Consider the following 23,681-nt stretch of genomic DNA (forward strand, 5'->3'; position numbering starts at 1 on the left):
AAATAAATTAAATCAGGTTTTCAACTATGTAATCGCTGACAATATAATACACTTGCATTAAGTATGAACAATACCTGTGTTTAAAATCCTTCCAATTAACGATCGTATAATTTCTAGTAGAAGTATCAAATGAAATCAATTTTTAGTAAAAGTATCAAATGGAATCAAATTTTAGAATGAGTATGAATGGATATCCAATTTTAGAAGTATTAAATGGAAACCAATTTGAAAAAGTTTCAAGTGAAATCAAGTTTTTGTAGAAGTATCAAACGAAATTAAATTTTAGTAGAAGTATCAAATAAAATTAACTTTTACTAGAGGTATCAAACTATATCGAATTTTAGTCGAAAGATCAAATGTAAACAGAGGAGACATGAACATTTATAAATCTATAATATCGCAATGTTACTTTTACGCAGAAAGCTGCACTTCTATCGTTATAAATGTATTTTTTTCGTTTCAGAAAATTGTCCTTCTTTTTTTAAAAGGAATTTAATTTTTTTGTTTTGGAGTGAAATTCTTTTGCTGTTAGTAATAACATTTGTACCTATTATAAAAATTGTTATTATGATATAAATATATATTATGATATCTAATCATATTCACTGGAAAATTTTTGATGTTTCAATAAGAACAAAATTTCATTGGAAAAATTTGAATGCTGTCCGCTTCTATTTGGCCCAAAATCGTGGATAATGATTTTCCGTCACAATCATTCTTTATTAATGCTTCGATATATATATATATATATATGGATTATAAGTTATAATTTCACATAGAGAGCATAATTTAGTCCTTGGGCCTGAGCTTGGAATACTCAATTGTAGTAGCTACGTTCAGTAGCGAATCGACAAATTATCTCATGTACGGTTTATCAAATTGATAGCCCTCAGTTATATCGGACAAGGAAATCCGAAGCGGTACCATGCCTAAGTGGGCCCGCAAACGTAATATGAAATGGCCAGGAAATTCCGATCTGGTGTACCCGCTAATTCATTGCGGTTTTACCAACTCCCCTCCACCTCCAACAACTAGACTTCCTAAATCTTAATAGATGCACGCGCTCATGAGTCACTCGTGCGCATCGCCTATAGGCGGGTAAACTAATGTGTACAACAGCAACAACCCGATCGTTGTATCTTTAGGCGAATATGAATTTTGGGAATATGATGACTTTCTCTGGGGCTTTAAGATTCCTTGGATGATGTCAAGTGTAGCAAAGAAGAGCGCGCAAACATTGGCGTGGAATTAAATCAATACAAGTTAAGTTATTCTCTGAATAATTTCAATTTATTCCATCCATGAATATGTTGTTCGCCTAAATTGAACGCAGTTGATTTCGAAATGAATAAATCAAAAAGTTATTAAAGTGGTGTAGATTTCATTATTTTTTCCACTTGTATGGTTTCGTAATCAAACTAAAGCATTTCCACAACAGCCAGTTTGTCGGCCTAAGACGCCGTAATCGCTTGTTAATAAAGACATAATAGTGATTATGGGACAGCATTGTTCACTGGAGCCAAACTAACTGATACTCATCGGTCTGGAGCTGGGCGGACTTAAAGCCGCCTCCAGAGATAGAGCTCCAGTCCTTTACAAGTCAGCTTAGTGCTTTAACCACCGTGCTATCACACCGCGATTTCGTAATCTTTCCTGAAAATTTTATTCCATATCACGACCATCGATGAACTGCTGACGCATTTTTTGGGCTTATAGCTATCAATGTTCGACTCCGGAGCCTTGTAATAATGAACTTATTACCCAGAAGACAAGGGAACTCCCAGATTAAGCACTGAGACTAATTAGCCTTCGCGTAGGACTTTTTGAGGGAACTGTACCACTTTTGAGTACACGAAAATTTCCCACGGTTACACCAATGGCAAGGGGATTTTAATCCATGATTCACCAACCACTAGGGCTACAAAACTTCGATTTGACAAGCCATCACAGGGATTCGAACCTGAATCACCTCGTTGGGGAGCGAGTGCTCAATTTTCGGAGCCATTAACAAACTCTTGAGTCTAAAAATCAATACTTATTTAATCAAATGTGTAATGTAATTTTATTTAGCAATTTTTTAGAACAGCAAGATCAACATAGCGAGCGTCACTCATCAACTAAGTTAAAATGTATGTATCCAAAGGAACATTTTACTTCACAGTTTGCCGAACGAGCAAGTAAAATTTTTTGGGCTGAATTATTATAAATATATTTAAAAACTTATTATTAATACAAAGGAATTTATGATTTAAATAAAACGCTCAACATTGATAGTTTTTTTCTATGTATTTTTTTATTGAATAATATCGCAATTTGGCAAGTCCGTAATACACTTAATAATATTTAAAATATAATTGCTTTTTAAAGTTTTTTCCGTGTTTTTTTAAATACCAACTTACTCTATAACAAAAATCAGGAAATTTTTGAGGTAAATATAACAGTAAAATGTAACTTTTGCTATACTATTTAACAGTTACAGAAAATTATACGAGAAAAGTAATCTAGATTAATAGTGATGTAGGGTCATGTCAGCTTTCTTTTAATCAACTATGGGGTCACGGCCTATTTTTTTAAAGTACTTATTATCCTGTTTTGAAATTGTTCACTCTGCTTAACAGGATGGTGCAGGGGTTAGTGAATTAGCTTGTTTAGGTTTCCCGGGTATGAATCCTGACCATGACTAAGTGGTACTTTACTCTCAATATTTATTTATTTTGTCTACAATAATTTCTTAGGGTAAATCATGAATAGATAGTCGGAAGTACTGGTACTTCGTATTTTCAGTTTTCAGGAACAGGAATATTTTCAGGAATATTATTTACGCGGTAGAAAATTAGGAAAGGGAGTCTGCTATCATTTTCTGAAAATCTGAATGCTTTGAAATAAAATATGTGATTTAATGACATTTTTTGAATAAAAGTCATTTTATAATAATAGTTAGCCAATTGTGAAAAGTTTTAAAGTAAATTGAATATATATTTTACCATGCCCCCTCCTCAATGACAAGTATACTTTCTTTAGTGCAATTTTCACAGTCAACCGTGCACTTGGCTTTTTAGGACAAGTAAAAATTGGCGTCATAATTTTTGTGGAAATAGCAGTTGAAATAGTCCATAACTTTATAGCTACTTCGAAATGGACAATTTTTTTTTCTTATAAGTTTAAAAACATTTTCGAATAAAAAATTTGAATTCGATTGGCGAGTAAAATTTTTCGACTACTTTTTTCGTAAGTATTATATAATTTATTCAATTTAAGTATATTTTTACTCAACTTGAATAAATGATTTTAAAGTTTAAAAAAGCGATTTTAAAGTTTAAAGTTTAAAAACATTTTCGAATACAAAATTTGGATTCAATTAGAGAGTAACTATTTCCGAGTACTTTTTTTTGTAAATATTTTATCATTTATTCAATTTTAGTATTTTTTTACCCATTAATAATATATTAAGGGGAGATTATACTATCACTTTTGTCTTGGCAAATTAAAGCTTCATAATTTTAAAAATCATAATTTAAAAAAAAAAATTTTTTTTTTCATGTTTATAAATTTCTCCAGTAAAAAAAGTATTTGTATATTTCCTTCATAGCAATCTAACATCAACAATTATTTTACAAAAAACATATCGAATAGCTAGAAAACAGAACAACACCCACGACAGCTCGTTCGTAAAAACGCACTCTGTAGACGATTGTGACCACAAAACCGTGTTCAACTCACAACAATGGGGAGGAAATACGCACCGGCCTCAATGTTTAATATGCGGAAAAAGAATATAACACGAGTTCGAATCACAGGGATGGGGGTGGGAATTGACAGAATTGATGTCACTGGTTTCCGGATTACCTGTGAGTCATCTAGCATATCTATAGGATTCAATGTCAAAGTTGATTAAGTTTCTAGTAATTGCGGTTTTTACATGATTGGGGTTTAAGAGTTCTGAAAAATAGATGCGTTAATATTCATTTGTTATTGTATATTTTTTAGATAATAAATATACACAAGTCCTAAATTTTTTTTTGCGTGTGTGTCATCAAACGAAAGTGTAAGTGTGCCATGCTTTATTTGATTTTGTATAAGGCATGATTTGTTTTAAATAAACATATATAGCGTTAATAGTTTTTAGTAAACAGTTCGTACACCAGAAAATATGTTGGTGTTAAGTTGCCGCCATTTTTGATATTGAGGTTAACTAAAATTTCTTACAGTGCATGCAGTCACATTTTTATTTGCTTTTTTAACTATTTTAGTTTTATTTATTTATTTATTCCTTTTTTGTTTGTTTATTTACTGATTACACATATTTCCATACGCATTGGGAACAATTTATTGCAGAAACATTTCGCTTCGTTTCCTTTTTTGCATTATATTTTTTTCCGTTCATTTTTTTTGGTAATATATTCTTTCAAACAATTGTCATTTTGTCAATTTTATGTACTTTTTCGGACGATAACTGTAGTTTTATACTAAAACAATGTATTTTGTTTACCAGAACTCTATAAATCGTGATAAAAATATATCAAATTTTTTTACTGAGTAGTATTTTTTTTAAATAAAATTTTCTCGTATGGGTGTCCGTTAATGTTTGCCCCATGAATGAAATTGAGTATATGGGGTGTAAATTAAGATTGAGAAATTTTTGCTCACTGGAAATATGATTACAATTGTTTTTATGTATCACAAGCACAAAAATCAATTTTTTTTAAACAAATTAAAATTACTCAAAAAATAATTATCTCAAGGCAAAAGCATAAACTTAAATGTCTTAATTTCAATGCTCCTTTAAAATTAAGTTGTTTTTTTTTTACATCAAATGCATTATAAAGGAAAGAATAACTTACCACAATCATTTCTGAAGGTTCCAGAATCAAACATTCGTTGACTCTTCTCCCACTTCCCCCAGACCGTTTTCCGAAACTGTAACAAAAACAAGACATAAATGAAGGGAAAACATAAATGAAGCATTAATTGCAGTTAAAAACTGAAATGCGTACAATTAAAACACCATAAAGTACGCTATAAATTTTTAAAAAAATGTTGATAATACTTTAAGATTTCATTCAGTTCCATTTGTTTCACTAAAGAGAGGGATTAGAAGCAACAACTTTCATTCTTTTGATTTTTTAATTTTATTCTTTTAATTAGTTTTATTTTTTTTTTAAAATTTTCAGCCCAACTCAGACGATGAAGAAACTTGCGACCCAGGTTTTAGGACGAACGTTCTATTTTTAATAAAAGTAACCTTCTTTTACGTTACATATAAAGCGAAAAATTACGAAAACCATATTCACCGTTGTCTTACAGTGCAGGGGCGGATCCAGAAATTTTTCCTGGGGGGGGGGGCATAGACTCAGATCCCNGGGGTCATGGATTCAGATCCCCCCCAATACATTTTTTTTATAAAAAAATTTTTTTGAAAATAAAAAACAAAAAAAACTGGGGTTTTTAATGCTAGTCTTCTCATTTATTTTTTTCATAATGAACAATAGAACAAGACATAAATAATTCAGGTATTCAAAATCTTTGAATAATAAATGTAATGCGTTTTTTAAAAACTTTGACGATTTTTAAATACATGCAGTGTTTAATTAAAAACAAACGTAGCCTATAAGAAAAGATTGAGGTTTGTTGAATGATCCAAAAATAGTACTGAATAAAAGTTGCATGAAACAAAATGACTAACAACAGGGGTGGATCACCTTAAGTTCGTACAGTTTCATTATGACTATTTCTGTAAATAACATAAATTAAGAGGTATAGAACGATAGTGAACGGATAATTTACGTCAGCATTATCACGTGCATTAAACGTGAATATAAGACGCTTGAATGAATCGATTAATAAACTTTTTTCTCTTCTTTTTTTATTATTATTAAAAAAAAAATCTGCGGTAGTGTTACCATTTATCAAACAAAGGGGGAAAAATCCTGTTATTGTACTGTGAAGAAAATGAAGATAAATGTAGCGAGATAATCATAAATGAGCAAAGCAAGCGAAGGCTAAGATTAAGAGTCACTGTCTCATTAACGGTACTTGAAGAAGTCTGAAAATAATTCAGTTCATTGTCATTAATAAGACTTGTAAATCCCTATGATAAGCACGATGTTTCTTAACTTAAAAGATTGTAGTATTCGTGGACATAATAAAATATGGAAACATTGTAAACTTTTATAACAACTTTTACTTAACGTTTTTTTGGTTCGATTTTGTTTGAAACGGAAATTTTGACCACTTTCTGGCTAGCAAAGGAGCTCAAAGATCAATTTGAACTCTTTGCTGAACGACAGTGCAAGCTTTTCAAGTTTATCTATGCAAGTTACCAACAGAAATTATCTTGTAACCGTAGTTGAATATCCGACCCAATTTTTGGGTTTGAGACAATGTTCAACTAGTAATTTTGAATCCAATCAAGAAGACAAGGGAACTTCTAGATCAAGTATTGAGAGAAATTTGCCTTCGTGGAGGACTTTTTGATGGAAATAACCAGCATTTGCTTTATATGAAGAGGGACTCCACGAAAATCTTCCACAGTTAGGCTGACGGCAAGGGGACTCTTACCCATGATCCGTCTACCACTGTGGATATTTCACGTCAGCACAGTGGTCGGTGCAAGCCGGATGAGGATTTCGTTTCGACCAGTCATTGCTGGGATTCGAACCAGGTTTACCTCATGGGAAGACGAACGCTCTATCCCCTGAGCCTTACTATATATGTGGTAATAAGAGTTATGATTTTGAAAATCAGAATTTAAGTAAGCATTTACCATATGAATGGAAGATTTACCAAGTAAATGGTTTAAATACAGTAGGTTTTAGTGCTTTTATTACAAGAATTATAACTTTTTTACCTGAAATATCATTACCATATAGTACGGTAATTTTACCAGAATTCTTAAAACCTTTGTTCAGAAACTTTTAGGCTTGTGTCGAGATAAAAAAAAAAGAAGAAGAAGAAAAAAAAAACATAAATCAGAAACAGTGTCGATTAATTTTTTTAGATACTTTTTCTCCGTGCAAGTAGTTAAACAGCTTACACTTTATCTTTAGTTTTATTCTGGATAACAATACACGTTTCAATCATCTTCTGACTGCTACAAACAGAATTTATGGACTTTTTATGGCCAAAATAAATTTTAATCAAACATGAAGATAAATGAGGAAAGAGAATCATAAATGAGGAAAGTAAGTGAAGGATCATATAAAGGGTCTCTGCCCCCATCAACCGTACTTGAAGAAGCCTGAAAATAATTCAGTTCATTGTCATTATAAGACATGTAAATCTCTATGATAAACACGAAGTTTCTCAACTCAAAAATAATATTCACGGACGCAGTAAAATTTTGGCAACATTATCAATTTGTTAAATTTTTTTAACGCGTTTTACTATATTAACTTTCGTGTCCAATTTATTTGCTTGCGAGAGAAAACGTTTGTAATTAAAATTTTGATTCCGATTAGCTAGAGTGCTCGAATTTCACCATGATTTTAGTTCCGGATATCAATACAAGTTTCAATTGTTATAATGAGTGTTACAAGCAGAATTTATCAACTATAGTGTTAATCATAACGAAAAAATTTATCATATCGAAATAATGTGTTGATCACTTTTTCTAACTGCCTTTAGGGCTCTAATTCAACTGGACCTCTGTGTTAGGGGACAATACAAGTGTTAATCGATTCCTGACCGCTACAAGCAAATAAATTTTTGTTATGACATATATTATAACTATAAATTTAAATTGAACAAATATAAATTGTAAAAGCCTTTAAAAAACCAAATTTTTCAAATGGACTAAAATAAGATAAAAGATAATAATTTTTTTTGACGGATTTAAACAGAAAAACGTGGAATTTTTATCACCAACTTAAATTTCCTCGTATTTTTCTAAAGTGATGCGCTCCTTATTTTTATTTTCAAGTGCAATTAAAATGAAATTACCTTTTCTAATTTAGCCCATTTGAAAAACGTGGTTTTTATAAATTTTTTTTTTATTACTTTACCATTGGTAATAAATGAAGTTTTAAAATGTGAGAAACATTAAAAACTTTATATTCCCCTATAGAATTTTGTTATTGAAAATTCCGAACTCAATTTATGAAAAATGATATTATATAAGTACACCTCTAAGAAAAAGCACAATGTTTCATAACACAAATAATAATAATAGCAACGAGAACAACAGCAACAACAATAATAATAATAGCTATTGAGCACACAGTGAAATTAGCAAATGTTACTTATCTTTCAAGAATATTATAGTCTGGTTCAAATCAAAACTTGTAATTCAGTTTATTAATAAATTGCTTAATCTTCCGTTGATATTTTCTGCAGGAATTGATTATTGTGCCTCCTGAGAGTTCAGATTTTACCTTTATAATTTTTCTCTTCTTAAAGAAATGGTGTATTTTTAAGGAAAAATATAATGTATTTATTTCTTACAATTGTTCAAACTTTCGTCATGTTTTTTTTCATATCTGGTTTCGGAAAAGTTTGAAATGAGTGATTAATTTAATGCTGATTTGATTTCGTAAAACTGTGTAATTATTGGAACAGTAATAAAAAGAACACTCTTTTCTTTTGAAACAATCCGATTTTGATTAAAAATTGCTAAAGAAAGTGTTGGGAATTGAAATAATAAACAACAAAACACACTCGAAAAACAAGCATTTTATGTTTTAGTCTAATTTTTATTTTATTTAAAAAAAAGTGAAGAAGAGATTATAATACTACGTGTAGTAATTTGCGTTCCAAATATTTTACAAAATTTAGCAGGTCGCGTAATTACGATCGCCCTTAATTCTAGCGAGGATGCGACCTTACTTAAACCCTTCCTTGTTAAGACTTTTTCTATAACAACAAATTCTGCTTAGAATTTCAGCCATGAACACATTTTACAAAATTATATTTAAGCAGCAATCAATAAGTTCGAATCATGGAGCATTAGTTAGACGATAATTGCGCGTCAACTGACCCAAAATACAAACGCGTCTCATAAACACTGGCTGTTTTGTTCGATTAAAAGGTTGCGGTTTCGCGCATTGTGGTTCATCGACGCTACGGACAAAGGATTATAAGTTTTTTTTTGATTGACATAAATTTTTTAATTGATTAAACTCCTTACTATCTGAACATAAAATAAAAAAACACAGCAACAGAATAAATGTTGATCTAGCTATCGGATTTTTATGTGCTAAGAGGCAATTTTAATGTTATTAATTTTAATATTCTAATTAATCCATGCAGACGATATTTTAGTTACGAATCCAAACACAAAAGGCATACCTTTTTGTCAACGGATTCGGATTTTTGAATGTCAAAACATGGAAGGGGGGAGTGACCGCAATCTGGAAAATATGGTCCCAATAGTTTGGTTAGGAGTGTAGCAGAAAGTTAGGGACACTTAATGTAAACTTTTGTATATTTAGCAATATTTTGAGAACTTTTTTAGCGAAATGAAACATTTTTGCTGACATCAATGAAATTTGTTTGTCCAAAGATAATCCCGCGCAAATTTTTAACAATCATCATTTATTTTTTTTATATAATGATTGTGGAAAACATTTTGAATTGTAATAAAATACATTAATTTTTACATCGTTTTAAAGAAATGTAATTATAAGTGGCAAAATGCAAAATTCGAGCGCAACAGGTCAAATAATTTTCAATTTATCAAATTTAAAAGAAATTTGATTTCTCAAAGGCTATTTGACCGATTCAGAGAAAGTATGTATTTTTGTCTGATTTCGTAACTTAAAATGTCTTTTCATTCATACTCTTTTTTGAATGACTAGGATTTTTGATTTTCAAAATATGATATTAGTCTTTATTTTGAAATGATTTTATTGACTCATCTCTAGAACTGTTAAACAAAGCCAACTCATTTCTTAGCGCACTTATATTACTTAAAATGTTTAAAATACTTACATAGCTTGTTTCTTTCATGTTTATGTTACATTTTTACATTTTAGGTAATTAAAAGAGAATTAATTTGTGGGGATAAGTTTCGTGATATTTATGGCAACACAGTGACATCACGAAATATGAAGTAGTTACTCAACACCACGAGATTTTTTCTTGATATTTGCTTTTGTATGCTTTTTTTAACATGGAATTTGAAGAAGAAAAAATATTTGAAATGATACCTATTCGCAATAGTTATCATCATGATGTTACATTTACGAAAGCTATGCATTTGGAATAATTTTCACGATAATTTTTGTAGCATTGTTATTGCCCGCATAAAATTATTGTTCAAAAATTACAATACAAGATAGACAAGCAATTTTAAAATCTACCAAAATCCTGTATCCAAATAATTAAAAAAAATTTAATTCAAAGTATAACATTTCTTATAACAAATGAAATCAGTTCAGCATGAATTGACTGAAGAGAAAATCTTTTAACTATTAGTCAAAAATGACTTTCAAACAATGCAGTTCGAAGACAATTAAAGACAGAAAGAAGAATCACTTAAATATAGAGCAACTGCTGTCCAACAATGGGAAATGTGTAATTCCGAAGACATCCCACTCGCCCCATTATACACTTTAGAACAAATCGTGGAAAATAGAGACAAGTTATTTCAAAGACGGTAACTAAACAGTAAAGAATCACTTTATTTTATTTCACTCGTCATGGTTGGCAGACGACAAAGAATAATTTTGCTGCAAACGATTTTGATAAACTAATTTCAGGCAACCGCGAGTGCATAAAAGGAACTATAATTACCGGTGTCTGACACAATGGTAGGTTGTGTGAATAAAAAAATAAAAAATTACAACTACAATTTCACATAATACACTACTAATGAAATTTCACCATCCACTCTAACTCCGACAAAGAAAATAACTTTTTTTTTTAAACAACAATGTAGAAATAATTTATAACATTTAATAAGGTTATCGATCAAAGTTAGAGTGACATAACTGTGTGGGAATTAGAAATATTACGATAAAATATTTTGTATAATCATTGAGAAATTGGTCCAATGTTGAACCACAATACAGCGCATATTTTCTGCAACCTTGTAAAAGGAAGCTGTACTACGAAAGGAACCCTTGTGGCAAATTTTGTTTCCCCCCAATTAGTAGTTTAAAAATTAAATTATGATAAAATTGAATTTAGGTAAACCCAGATGAAACCAAGAACTTGCAAGTGCCGAAAAACTTTTTCAAAGTATCAAAGTACAAACCAATTATGCTAAAAATTTGTTTGCATTTGTACTTACTTTGTCTATATTTTAAATTTTAGATTGCTGATGCAGGTGTAACAGAGTTTGCCATGATTTTTCCCGCAGTTTAGTGTCCTTTTAAAGTGGTTCTTTAATACTTCGGATAGAAAACCGATATCCATTTTATATATTATTCTCCTGTTTCTCTAATTACAGGAAAAAATATATTTTGGTATTTTTTAAATACAAAAACATTCTAATAGTTACTAAAAAAATCTAGTTAGATTTTAGGAATTATATTTGTACTAAAATATGAAATTCGAAATAAAAATCGCTTGAAAATTATTTTCCATTAATATTCAAAAATTTATCACTAATTAATTCTGTAAATTAAAAAAAAAATTGAATGATGAATTACTGTTAGATCTTAACATCTGCAAATAAATGCAAATTTGAAAAAGTATTGTTAGGAAGTGAGCTGTGTTTGGAGGATTTACCTTTAACGCAGAAAAAGACATCGGTATCCCATGCTTAATTTTATAATCATAAATTATTGAAATGCGAAATTTTTCACTTACTTTGATCAAAATTAACATAAAATACCGTAAAAAATATAAAAAAAATATTTAATGAAAATTCTGATCTGATGTTTCCCGATTTAGGGAAGCTGAGGGCCTGGGCAAAAACTGTTTAAAAGGGCCTCAACATTTACGGACCAAAAATTTTGCACTGTTTTTCTTTGACACAAAATTTCTTACGTCTATACTTACATGCATAGTACAGTTGATTCTATACTTATCAAGCTTCTCAATGCTACCATATACAGATTTTAAATTTGTTTCATGTTCCCCATATGATTAAAAATTCGATTGGTAAGTATTTTCTATTCACATATAAGTAAGTATACTGTACTTTTCGCACAATTGCGAATGCTGCTTTAGATTTCTGATTGTTTTGAAATACATTGTAGATATTTTTTCAACGAAACAAAAGTAAACATTGACGTATGCGTGATTAATTTAATTGGTATTTTGGATAAAAATCACACTATTGTAATAGTTTAAATTTTATCCACATCACCAAATATCTTCTAATAAAATATCAAAAACATTAGATATGGTTAATAACCTTTTTAAAAACATTTAATCTGTTTTTCCGATTTGAAGTCCTGACGTTTTTTTTCTTCTTTCTAAGTAAGATTACTATCTTGCATACAGTTTAAAATCAAAGCTTCGCTACGAGTTTCATACACTCCAAATATGGCTGTTTATAATAGGTTAAAACAACAGTTTTTCGGAGAGTTAAATACTTTTTGCACACAACATATCAATTCAAGATTAATTCCATCATCAATATTAATTTAATCATTAACACTGCTAATTTTGATGATTCGATTTTAAAGTATAAATAACCTTCCTTGTAAGCAAAGAGTAAAGTGATAATTAAATCACAAGGTCTAGAACCAGATGTCTTTACACAAAACAGGTTTGAAAATGCTTAATGATTGGTTTCAGGTGTAATTTATTATTTTATCCCTAAAAACACAGTTTTGTGGTTAACAACATTACAGCTGCTGTGGTAACTTCAAGATGCTGTTATTTTATTTCTAGCAAAAGCTCAAGATGAATTATTTACTATGTAAAATAATATATATATATCGTTCTATTTTGATGATAAACCTTTGTAAAAATAACGGAAATATGAATAGCATGATCTTTGATTTTAATACGGAGTCTTTAAAGTTCATATTATTGAATAGAATACTTTTATAGTATAATATAGTTTGCAAGTATTGTCTAAGTATACATAATACAGTGCAAGTGGTATAGCTAATAAATAATGTCAATTTGATTTGTTATGTGCTGTAGTTAATGTTCATGTAGAAAAAGAGTTTTTTTTTCTTTTGTAAAAAAATAATGCATTTATTTGATTGACGTGCTTTCTTCAGATAATTTTTTAAATAGCAAATTAATTTTTTAAGAATCATGAAAATTTCGAAAAAAAATTCTTATACTTTTTTAAAACAAAATTTATTTAAAATCTTCAACCGAGTTATTTTAAAGTCTTGAAATGAATGTCTCAGAGCTCATTTTAAATTTCATTTTTTTTTAAAGACTTATAAATTGTTTAAAAATAATTCCATATTTTGTAACGAAATTATTCAAATTTTAATAACGCATATGATAAAATTATAAAGTTAAAAGCAAAACGCTTATTTTATTTTTCCGATAATTAAAAACTAGTGATTTTCGGGCAGAATACAATCTTTAACGGACTAAAACAGAAAATACTTTCTTGATAAGAAAAAGAATGAAATGAGTTTCAAATGTTAGTTAATTAAAATTTACTCAGTAACGCTTTAATAAAGACCGTGAATAATTTTCTATTAATACAAAAACATTATAACAAAAAGAAATCTATTAAAATTCTTCCAAAGTCATAAAATTATATGAAATATGTTTAAATTATAAATAATTATATATTTATTAAATTTAATGAAAAAAATAATCAGCGGTGCTTTTTAAAAACTGGGAAGACTATTCTAACTGACTAAAAAACGTATTTTTAATTAATGTTCTATAGTTATTCAGCATTATTCCAGAACTTTCCGCAATTTAGTCAACTAAACAAACATTTAAAATTTATGTACCCAAATAAGTAACAATTCCTACTCTGAACTAACGTCTAGTTAGAACGAATCATTATAAATTTAAATATGTATTTACCTTTGTGCGAAATACTGAGTCAACATTTTAACAAGCTTTTCCGTCTCAGTTAGGTTTAACTTACTGCCAGAATAAATGTGAACAGAGAAAAATTATTTCGAAAGACTGAAAACTGCAAAATGAGATATTTCGCCATCATTTTGATATAGTGATAATAAATTAAATGTAGTAGATAACTCATTTTTTCCCGACGATTTACAATTTTAGGTTTTGAAAGCGGATACTGAGTATGTAGGAAGGATTTATTTGAAGGGTATTTTAAGAAAAAGTAAAATGGTTTCTCAATTATTGTTCTTAATTAAGCAGTTTTTTTTAGTAAAAAAAAGTGAAAAATCTTGTAATTTTAAACTGAGCATGTAATACTGAACAACACACGTTGATTAATTTTATGCATGATTTGTAAATAATGCAGTTTTAAATTGTTAAGCAAAATACAGGTTTTTGGATGCTTAACAGTTAAAGATTTTGAAAGCGGGTACAGGGTATAAGGAAAGATTTTCGAGGCATTATTATATATTATGAAATTGAAAAATGGTTTTTCGACGATTGTTTTTTATTGTGTAACAGTAATTATTAATTGGAAAATATATATGAAATGTAAAAGATTTCAGAAGAGCTACTCGTGGATAATTTTATTAAATTGTAGACGGAGAAAAAATTTCTTGGAAAAAAAAACAACATAATTCTGGTTTATAAAACCAAAATATACGGTATTTGAACCATTCATTTGAGTAATTTTTCAGTTCATATTATAACGGTTTCTGAAACCACACACTTATAGTAAAAAATAAAAACTTGAAAAGCAAATCTAATCGAATAAATAGTTTTTTTTTTTTGCTATGCTCTGAGGTATCATGATAAAATTACCAAATTTCATAACGTTTACCGAATTTTATTACATATTATAAAACCATATTTTATAGTTAGTTTTACGAAAATCATTATCGATTTACTTCGGTAAAAATTACTGAGCTTTTTGGTGCTCCCAAAAAGCCAGAAAAACGGTAAATTTTACCATACTTTGGTAGTTTAGACCATACTTTTTTTCTCTCAGTGTAAAGCGTTTAACTGACAAGTATTTTTAATTACATAAATTGAATGAATTTCATGAAATCTTAAATTTTTAACACATAAAATTCATCAAATTTACATTGAGTATGAATCGATGAAAGCTAGAACTAAATATAATAAAATTATAGAAATTAAAATATTTAGTTTATTAGATAAAAATGCCGATGATTGCTGAATGGCTTTCAAAGTATTATTTGTGGAGCATTTTTTTATAAAAATTCCGAAACGTTGGAACTTGCAACAAGTATTTTCGATTATACAGGTTTTGAAAATTCATGAAGAATTGAGAAGATTAATTGAACTGCAACACAGAAATTCACCAAATTAAAAATCACCATGAAATGATGAAAGTGCTAAACATAATAAATGTATATGAATTGAAAGTACTGTTTCTATTAAATGAGAGTAACTAGTTCTTATTTATTGTGTTGGAAAAATAACAAATTTTGCAGAGTATGGCAAATATTAATTATATCAAATTTTAAAATGGTTTAAATCTAAATTTAGTAAAAGTATCGATTTGGCTAACGCGCTTTCATCACATATGTAATAGATAAACTAATATGATTACCTATAACTAAAAAATTAACAAGTTTAAAAAACTGAAAATTTTGCATAGTGTTTAAGATAATTGTTTTGAAATTAGACTTTTTTTTAATTAAAAATAACCTGTAGCTTGCTCAATAATTACTTTTTCCATGAAAAAAAACCCACGTTAAATTTTTTCTGAAAATTATATATATTATATCATTTTCTTTTGTTTATTATCATTTGCACGTATTTCACCGAAATATCTAGTATTACACTAGCATTATGAAAATTTATAAAATTTTTTTGATTTAACAGAAAATTATTTTCGAAAAATATTTTTTTAAATGACCATTCCTTTTAACGCTAAGTAGGATCACTAAGTTTACTAACTGGTATTAACAACTAGTTATGTGTAGATAAAACACATTAAAGTTTAATACTGTAAGCGACTGCATTTATTATTATCATTCATGCACACAAATACACTCATGTAAGCACACACAAATCTAGCATTAAATTTTTACAAAAATGTACATTATGCAATTTTAAATGTTTACTAATATAAATAAAAAAATTTTTTTTAATTGCCGAGCATTTAGAAGAAATAAGTGAAAAACCATTCATAATGCATAGTCCTAAAACAGTAAAATATTAAATTGTTGTTTTAAAAATTGCTTTCAATTTAATATTTCTTTGATGTGATTTAAAATGTCTCGATACAAATTATAACTCTTAAAACCGATAAAACTTTCCAACTAAATGATCAGTTTAATAAAAAAAAATATGCTTATAAAAAGTTATACAAATCATAAATAATTAACAAACGATAATTTAATTCTGAATTGAATAAAAAGCCCCAAAATATCAAAGTAATCAGCACAATCCAAAAAATGAAATTAATTGTCGAATTAATTAAATTAATTAAGTGTAAATAAAGCACTCACCTGCGGAAACGTTTATCCGATTTCATTTCCATTAATACACAATCCATCATGTTTTTATTTTCTGGTAACACTGATACACCACCAAATACCATTTTGAATAAATTATTTACAGAAGTATTCAACAGAAAATTAAATAAATTTAATTTCTGTGATTTTTTTCCGCTAACTTTTATATATTACGCTAATCTTTTTTAGGAACAAAACAATTAGATTACAATAAACTGTACATCCTTCACAATTGCATTTAAAAGTGCTTTAATAAATTGGCGACAGTTAAATTCTTCAGGCGAAGTTTTATTTTTAATTCAGCAGCCAAATGTAAAGAATTACCATCTGACACGCTGAGTAGAAATAAAAAAGTTAATTAACAAACTTTTAATTAAGGAATTAATTTCGTTGTCTTCAGGACATGCTTTAGTGAGAATAAGGCTGCGATAAGATAAAAATGTGACCACATTCCTCTCAGAGATTTTCAAAATTAATTCCATTTTCTCATTATTCAACGCATATTAAGTTAAATATTAATCATATTAGTTTTTTCGCAAACTGAAAAAAAAGTTAGGTTTAAATAAATGGAATTTGCAACCAAAACGAATTGCTTCGCTTTTCGTGCCGCAACCTTTGCATGAAAATCTTTTAATCATTTTTAATTTATTTAACCCTAAAAACTGATACTTTTTTTGAAAAAAAATTTCTTCAGTCGTAGAACATTTAAGCGTGAAGCATTAAACTAAGACGAACGCATATTTTTTTAATAATTTAAATTAATTCATAATGATAAATGTTTTTCAAAAATTTTATGAGAAAAATCCTTTTAGTATTTTTTCATTTCTTTTCTATAAGAAAAAAAAAACCATTGCAAGTCAAATCGACTTTTCATTTCGTACAAAATACTTTACTGAATTAAAAGAACACTAAATAAAGGAAATAGGGAAGTTTATAAAATTTGCAAATGAGATGTTTTAGTTGAGTATTAATTAGTAAGAAAAAAAATCAGACGATTTTTTTTTTGGTTGAAAAGAGGCGAATTACAGGCGGGAAAATTCCTAGAATATTCTAAAAAAGACCGGGTGAGAATAAGATAGGATCAGCGATTAGCATGGAAGTGAAGATTGAGATGAACGCTAAGATTCTCTACGGACTGAGTGGTTGAAGAAGTTTTCCTCTAAGGGTTGCAATATAAACATCGCCAATCAATCTCTTGGCTGCTAACTAAAAAGGCCAAAAATAAGTGACAAATTTATTACAAGGCCTTGATTTTATTTTTACTAACACTAATTTTTCTGCTGTTTGATTTATTTTTTTAAACTTAAATTCACTCAACGAAAAATGCTTTTATTTTGATAAAAAAATTTATTCAGAGAAATTTAATAAAAATAAATTTCACTAAATGGAAGTTAAACTTTTGGTTTTCAATAATGTTTCTTATTTTTTTCTCCGATGAAAAAAAAACAAACAAAAAGGTGGAACGAAAAAAAAGAAAAAAATCGTTGATAATTTGGCAGTATAGTAAAATAAATCTATAGTAAATAGATCATCTTCATGAATAATGATTGATTAATAAAAATAAATAGTTCTCGAATTAATTATCGATTGCTAAATTTTTTTCTTCCAACGTACTCTTTATACATTTTTTGACACACGTTCGCAATTTCAAGTTTCTAAGTTTTGTACTTTTCGTATAGCAAAACAAAATGTAACACTCTAGTCTAAACAATGACAGTAACGCTTACGGTATTTTAATTTATTAAAAATTATTTTTGCAGTTTGTTTTTACGATTTTAAGAGAAAGATAGTTCAGCGACAATAGTAGGCTAATGAAATGAATTTATAACTAACACTAATTATTGAATATTTTAATAATTTCTATATGTGTCATTTCTATATGTATTATTTGTTAAGAAAAATACATCTAATAAAATTTTTTTGTATAATTAAACTATACAATTGTTTGTGTCTTTGATTGTTTACAGCAGATTATCCCGTACCTGTATAAAAGATAAGCTGCATATCATTTATCACAGAAATTTTTTTTTGTAACAAGATGAAGATATACTTTTATCTTTTATTATACAATGATTACAACGAAAGTGAAAGTTACATTTTTTTATTACATTAAAAATAATTTATTAGTAGAATTATTTTTAAATTTTTAAATCAATCTTTAAATCAAGTACACTCTGAAAAGAAAAAAAATCAGCTGAATCATATTTAGAGTATATTTTGATCTAATTTAGACTTATTGATCTATTTGATCTAATTTAGACTTATTGATCTATTTAGACTTATTTTGATCTAATTTAGACAAACCATTGATGAACATTGTATCGTGTTATTAATTTTAAAGAGTATGGTACAACTTAGCCCAATATTGAAGTTGAAACAAATTCAAACAATAGTAAAATTCAACTGACTCTAAAATTTTTAAAACTGTATTAGTATTTCTAACAGCTTACTATTAGTATTTTTAACAGTGTATTATTAATATTTCGAACATTTGTATTATTAGTGTGTTGTAATATTTCAGTTTTGCTGATAATGATATTATTGTTTTTTTTTAAAAATATATGAAGTATTGATTTTATTATTTATGCAATAGATTCTGAAAGAAATAGAATAGCAAAAATAAATAAATAAGTGAATAAATAAATAAATAAATAAAAGTTACAACTTAGCTATTTTATTAAGGTGTTTGAGTATATTAACATTTTGTATAATTTATTCTGTGTTGTTTCATTCCATTTATTACCCTCTGTTTTTATATATATTTTTTAAAAGTTATTTTCGTTTATTACTTCGTATTTTTAGGTATTTGTTTATTACTTACTATCTTCTCTCTTTTCTTGGATTGACTGCGCATAAGCGTGTATTATTATTTATCCAAAGAATAATTTTAAACAGTCGAAATATTTCTCCTGAAATTTAAGATTTTAGGTTCGAAAAACATATTTTTTACTGTGCGTACAAATTTAGTAAAAAAAAAAAACTTTAGCCGAATAAAAAAAATATTTGAGTTTTCCGAACTAGCCTAAAGTTTCCTTTCTAGAGGGCCCTAAACATACATTTTAAAATATTTTTGAAAGCATAAATAAAAAATAAATTTTAGTTCTTTTTAGAATGTAAAGTAACGGCAAAAAATTATATATGAAATACAATATTTTGATCCCTCGGAATTTATATGAAAACCTTTATTCAACGTAATAATATAACCTAAAGTTGAACGTTGAAAATATGAGCATTCGTTATCGAAAATTAAGTTTTTCGTGTACAATTCGAAAGGCCTAAATTTACATTTCATAATTTTTTACGGCTACTTTACAATTTAAAATGTACATTTTTGAACTTAAAGATTGAAATTTGTTTTATATTTGTACTCTAAAAATTTTTGTAAGTTTACTCTCTTGGCAACCAAAAAATTAAACTTTTGTCCCATTTTAGGATATCTAAATATTTTTATTTTTATTATTTTTAAATGTATAAGCATTTTTTATCGTCTTTAATAGTGAAAAAAAGGTTTAAAAAAATTGAACACTCTTATATATCGACCTGAAAATAACGTGCACCAGTCAGCATGTACGACATGGGGGGACTTCGGTCGGCTGGATTCGACTAACCCGGCTATCCCGGTCAAAAATAAAATAATAATAATAATAGTAATAATAATAATGATTAAAGTATATCTATGCAAAAAGACAGGAAAACAGATTTGACATCAAAATGTCCAATGTCTCCATTCAAAATTTTGATCCATCAGAATCTATCAATTTTTGATGGAAAGATTCTTGTGGAAGGAGAGTTTTTCAACAATTCATATATTTTAAAGTTGCAATGTATACATTAACTATATTTTGCCTCCTCAAATATTTTTAAATAGCGTTCCTTAAAGTCAGTATGTTTAAATAAATTTTGTTATACGATATTGTTTTTATTTTTGAATTAACTTTTTATAGTCATAAATTATACTTCTAATATAATTCTTTTTTTAAAAAAAATATTGAATCCAAGCAAGAAATAAAAGTTTGCAAAAAGTAGCTATTGAATGAAACGGACCTATCAATATCACCGACTTATTAGGTTTGAGAAAAAATGGCTACTAAGTTATTGAAATTTAAAAACCACAGACTACTCACTGAGAATTTAAATTTTTAGGTCTACTTATATACAGCTAAGCAAATATTTCAACAATATAATTTTAAAAAAAAAATCAAAATAAAAACTAATATTTTTAAGAACCACGTTTTTATAGTGGAGAATAATAATTAAAAAATAAAAATTTGAAAAACGAAAAACATGACGCGCATGAAATAAATAACAGTAATGTTATATTAGTGTGTGTATGTGTGCTCATGAGAAAATGTGTATGTATATCTGTAATTGTATCTGAATGTGTATGTGTATGTGGAATATGTTTGTGTATATGCATGTGTATATGTGAATGTATATGTGGATGTGTATGTGGCTGTGCATGTGTATGAGTAAGAAAATGTGTATATGTAGTGTTATGTATTTCATGCGCCCCACCTTTTTCGTTTTTCAAATTTCTACTTTTTAATTGTTATTCTCCACTATAAAAATGTGGTTTTTAAAAATATTATTTTTTATTTTGATTTTTTTTGTACTCACTTCCAAAATCTCAATTTTTTTATTCACTGTACACAAAACTTTTCAACTGACATGTTACACTAATTTAAAATAATCGAATCGACAACAAAAGACAATCGCGAAAATATAAATTTTTCTTTCATTTTAATTTTATTTTACTTTGCATGTCTGCTTTCTCTTCATTTTCATGAATTGTCATCCAATTCTGAACTATTCTGAAATTTGAAGTCTGTAGCTAGTCGGAAAATTAGTTTAAAATCGATTACAAAATTCCACCCGAAAGGACATCACGAAGGCAAGTTAATATAAACGTGGTAAAAAAAAAAAAAAAAAAAAAAAAAAAAAAAAAAAAAAATTANAAAAAAAAAAAAAAGATATGAATAAGGCGCTATATCGCCAAAAGTGGTACGCCACACGTCTGTCACCGAACTGATTTACTCAGTTTGATGAAAACGAGAGGCTTCTGAAGTAGAGAGCTTGTATTTCCAACAAGCCTCAAATAGATCCGTTTCTCGATTATCACTATAGACACTGCCAAGCACGGACGAGACGAATCACGAAGTTCTGAAAAAAGGGATAGTGAAAAAAATAAACAAAAATCACAGTCAGCTACCACCTGAGTTTTCCCAACTGGTTGCTATTTATGACCACAGTAAACACCGGAAGTAAAGCTGTCTTGAAAGCGTGGGTGGATAAATCCTAAGTCGTGGTGTAGAGATGATGAATTATAATTTCGTATGTACTTAAGGGAAAGTAAATGTATGAGCGAAGCTAATTTAAACAGATATTTACACTCGCTGGTGAAATATTACAAGCATTTTTTTTTTTAAATCTTATAAGCTAGTAATTTAACGTGAAATGATAAATTGCGAAAAATTATGTTTAGATGTTAGGGATTTATTATGTTGGCACAACATGATATTTTCAGCATGAATGTATTATCAATCATTCTCGGATTCGTAAAAATAACAAAATGAATTATTTTTTAGTTTGTTTAAATCTGGAAATGAAAACAAAAATTATTTATTTAAATTTAAATTTTGTTAAATTTTTGTTTTTGTTTGAATAGAGCTATTTCAAGATAAAAACTTCGAATAAAAATTAAAAATATATACCTTTTTTTTTTCTTCAACTGGACTTTAATGTACAAGCAGTAATGGACTATAATAGATATTTATTAAAGATTCTTCCAGTGTTAAAAAATAACTCAAAATATGTTCGAAATTTAAATAATACTTATTTAATTAAGTTTTGCAAACAACTGCAAACAACTCGCTCTTTTTTGACGATTGCTGAAAGAGTTTGACAACCTCATGTTACGATCAGAGTGTATTAAAGATGATGCCATCAATGATTAAGTATTATAACAATTTGAATATTTTTATATCAATTGCATAATTTGAAATATTTTTTTTGGAGTATTTGTGGGAGTCAAGCCCTCAAATTCTGGAGTCGGAGTTAAACATTTTAACTACCGACTGCACAGCTCCGTTTGAAACATGTGCTAGAGAACACGCGCTATTTGTTTTTAAAATGTTATCCGTGTAGCCATGTAATAAGTGAACCAGATCGTGCTCAGTTCCTGCGTAAAGAAGAAAGTGTATGGTTTACATATTAAAATTTACTGTAGTTTTGGCTCTAAAAGAACACCAGTAAGTTCAGTAATTTTTACCGAAGTGCATTGGTAATGATTTTGGTAAAATCAACAATAAAGTACGTTTATGTATATGTGATAAAATTTGGTAATTTAGTCATGATACCCTGGAGCAAATCATAAGAACCTTTTATTCGGTTAAATTTATGCTTCAGTTTCGTATTTTTTAAATGCGTGGTGATAAGAACTGTTATTTTGAAAACCAGAATTTCCGGTAAAGTGTTACCATTTGAACTGAGAAACAACTAAATTAAAGGCTTAAATACGTATAATTGGTTTTATTAACCAGAATTATGTTTTTTTTTTAAATTCAGAAATGCCATTACCATACAGTACTGTAATTTTACCCGATTTTTTCCCCCGTATGTTGATTCAGATAATCAGTGCTATAATGGACTTCATTCCTAGAAGCACCTACACTGTAAAAAATTCGGGATCAAATTATGGTATAAAGTACAGGTACTTTGGGTGCATCATCCATAAAGTTCATCACTGTAATGTCCATTTTTACGTTAAAGTGTTATAACGTAATTTTTACAGTAATATTTATTCAATTAGAGTGATTCAGTGATTTTTACCGAAAAAAACAAAACAGATTTGGTAAATCAGGTTTTTTGGTCCGTAGCATGTTTCGGTAAAAAAGGGTTTTTTGATAAAATATAAAGGCACCTGAGTGCCGGTACTTTTTACAGTAGGTCGATCCAGAAGTTTTAGTAGTGTAGGCCTGTCACTGGAAAGTTTTGGAAAGGCTATAATTTAAAAAAAAAAGAAGATGAATAACAAATTCAATTTTTCTTGTATCTACCAGGCTTTTAATGTCTCCTCACAAGAGATGCCAATACCCTTTCTTAATTTCCCCACAATAAAACACTTATAAGAATCATAACTCATAAAATAAATAATCTTTACCACTTAATAAATACAGCTGTCTAAATATAAAATTTCTTTGACATGAAACCAATAAGGAAGATAGACGTTAAATC

General features: G+C 28.1%; 1 protein-coding gene across 1 annotated transcript in view; it reads right to left on the reverse strand.

Moving 5' to 3' along the window:
* LOC107455860 (rap guanine nucleotide exchange factor 6) overlaps window positions 1-23,681 on the reverse strand; it is a 372,206-nt gene that overhangs the window by 70,990 nt on the left and 277,535 nt on the right. The window contains exon 5 of the mRNA XM_043045121.2: window positions 4,842-4,917. Within this exon, the coding sequence (XP_042901055.1) occupies window positions 4,842-4,917 (76 nt within the window). The remainder of the gene's footprint in view (window positions 1-4,841; window positions 4,918-23,681) is intronic.

Source organism: Parasteatoda tepidariorum, chromosome 10 (assembly GCF_043381705.1).
Source record: "Parasteatoda tepidariorum isolate YZ-2023 chromosome 10, CAS_Ptep_4.0, whole genome shotgun sequence".
Classification (NCBI taxonomy): Eukaryota; Metazoa; Arthropoda; class Arachnida; order Araneae; family Theridiidae; genus Parasteatoda; species Parasteatoda tepidariorum.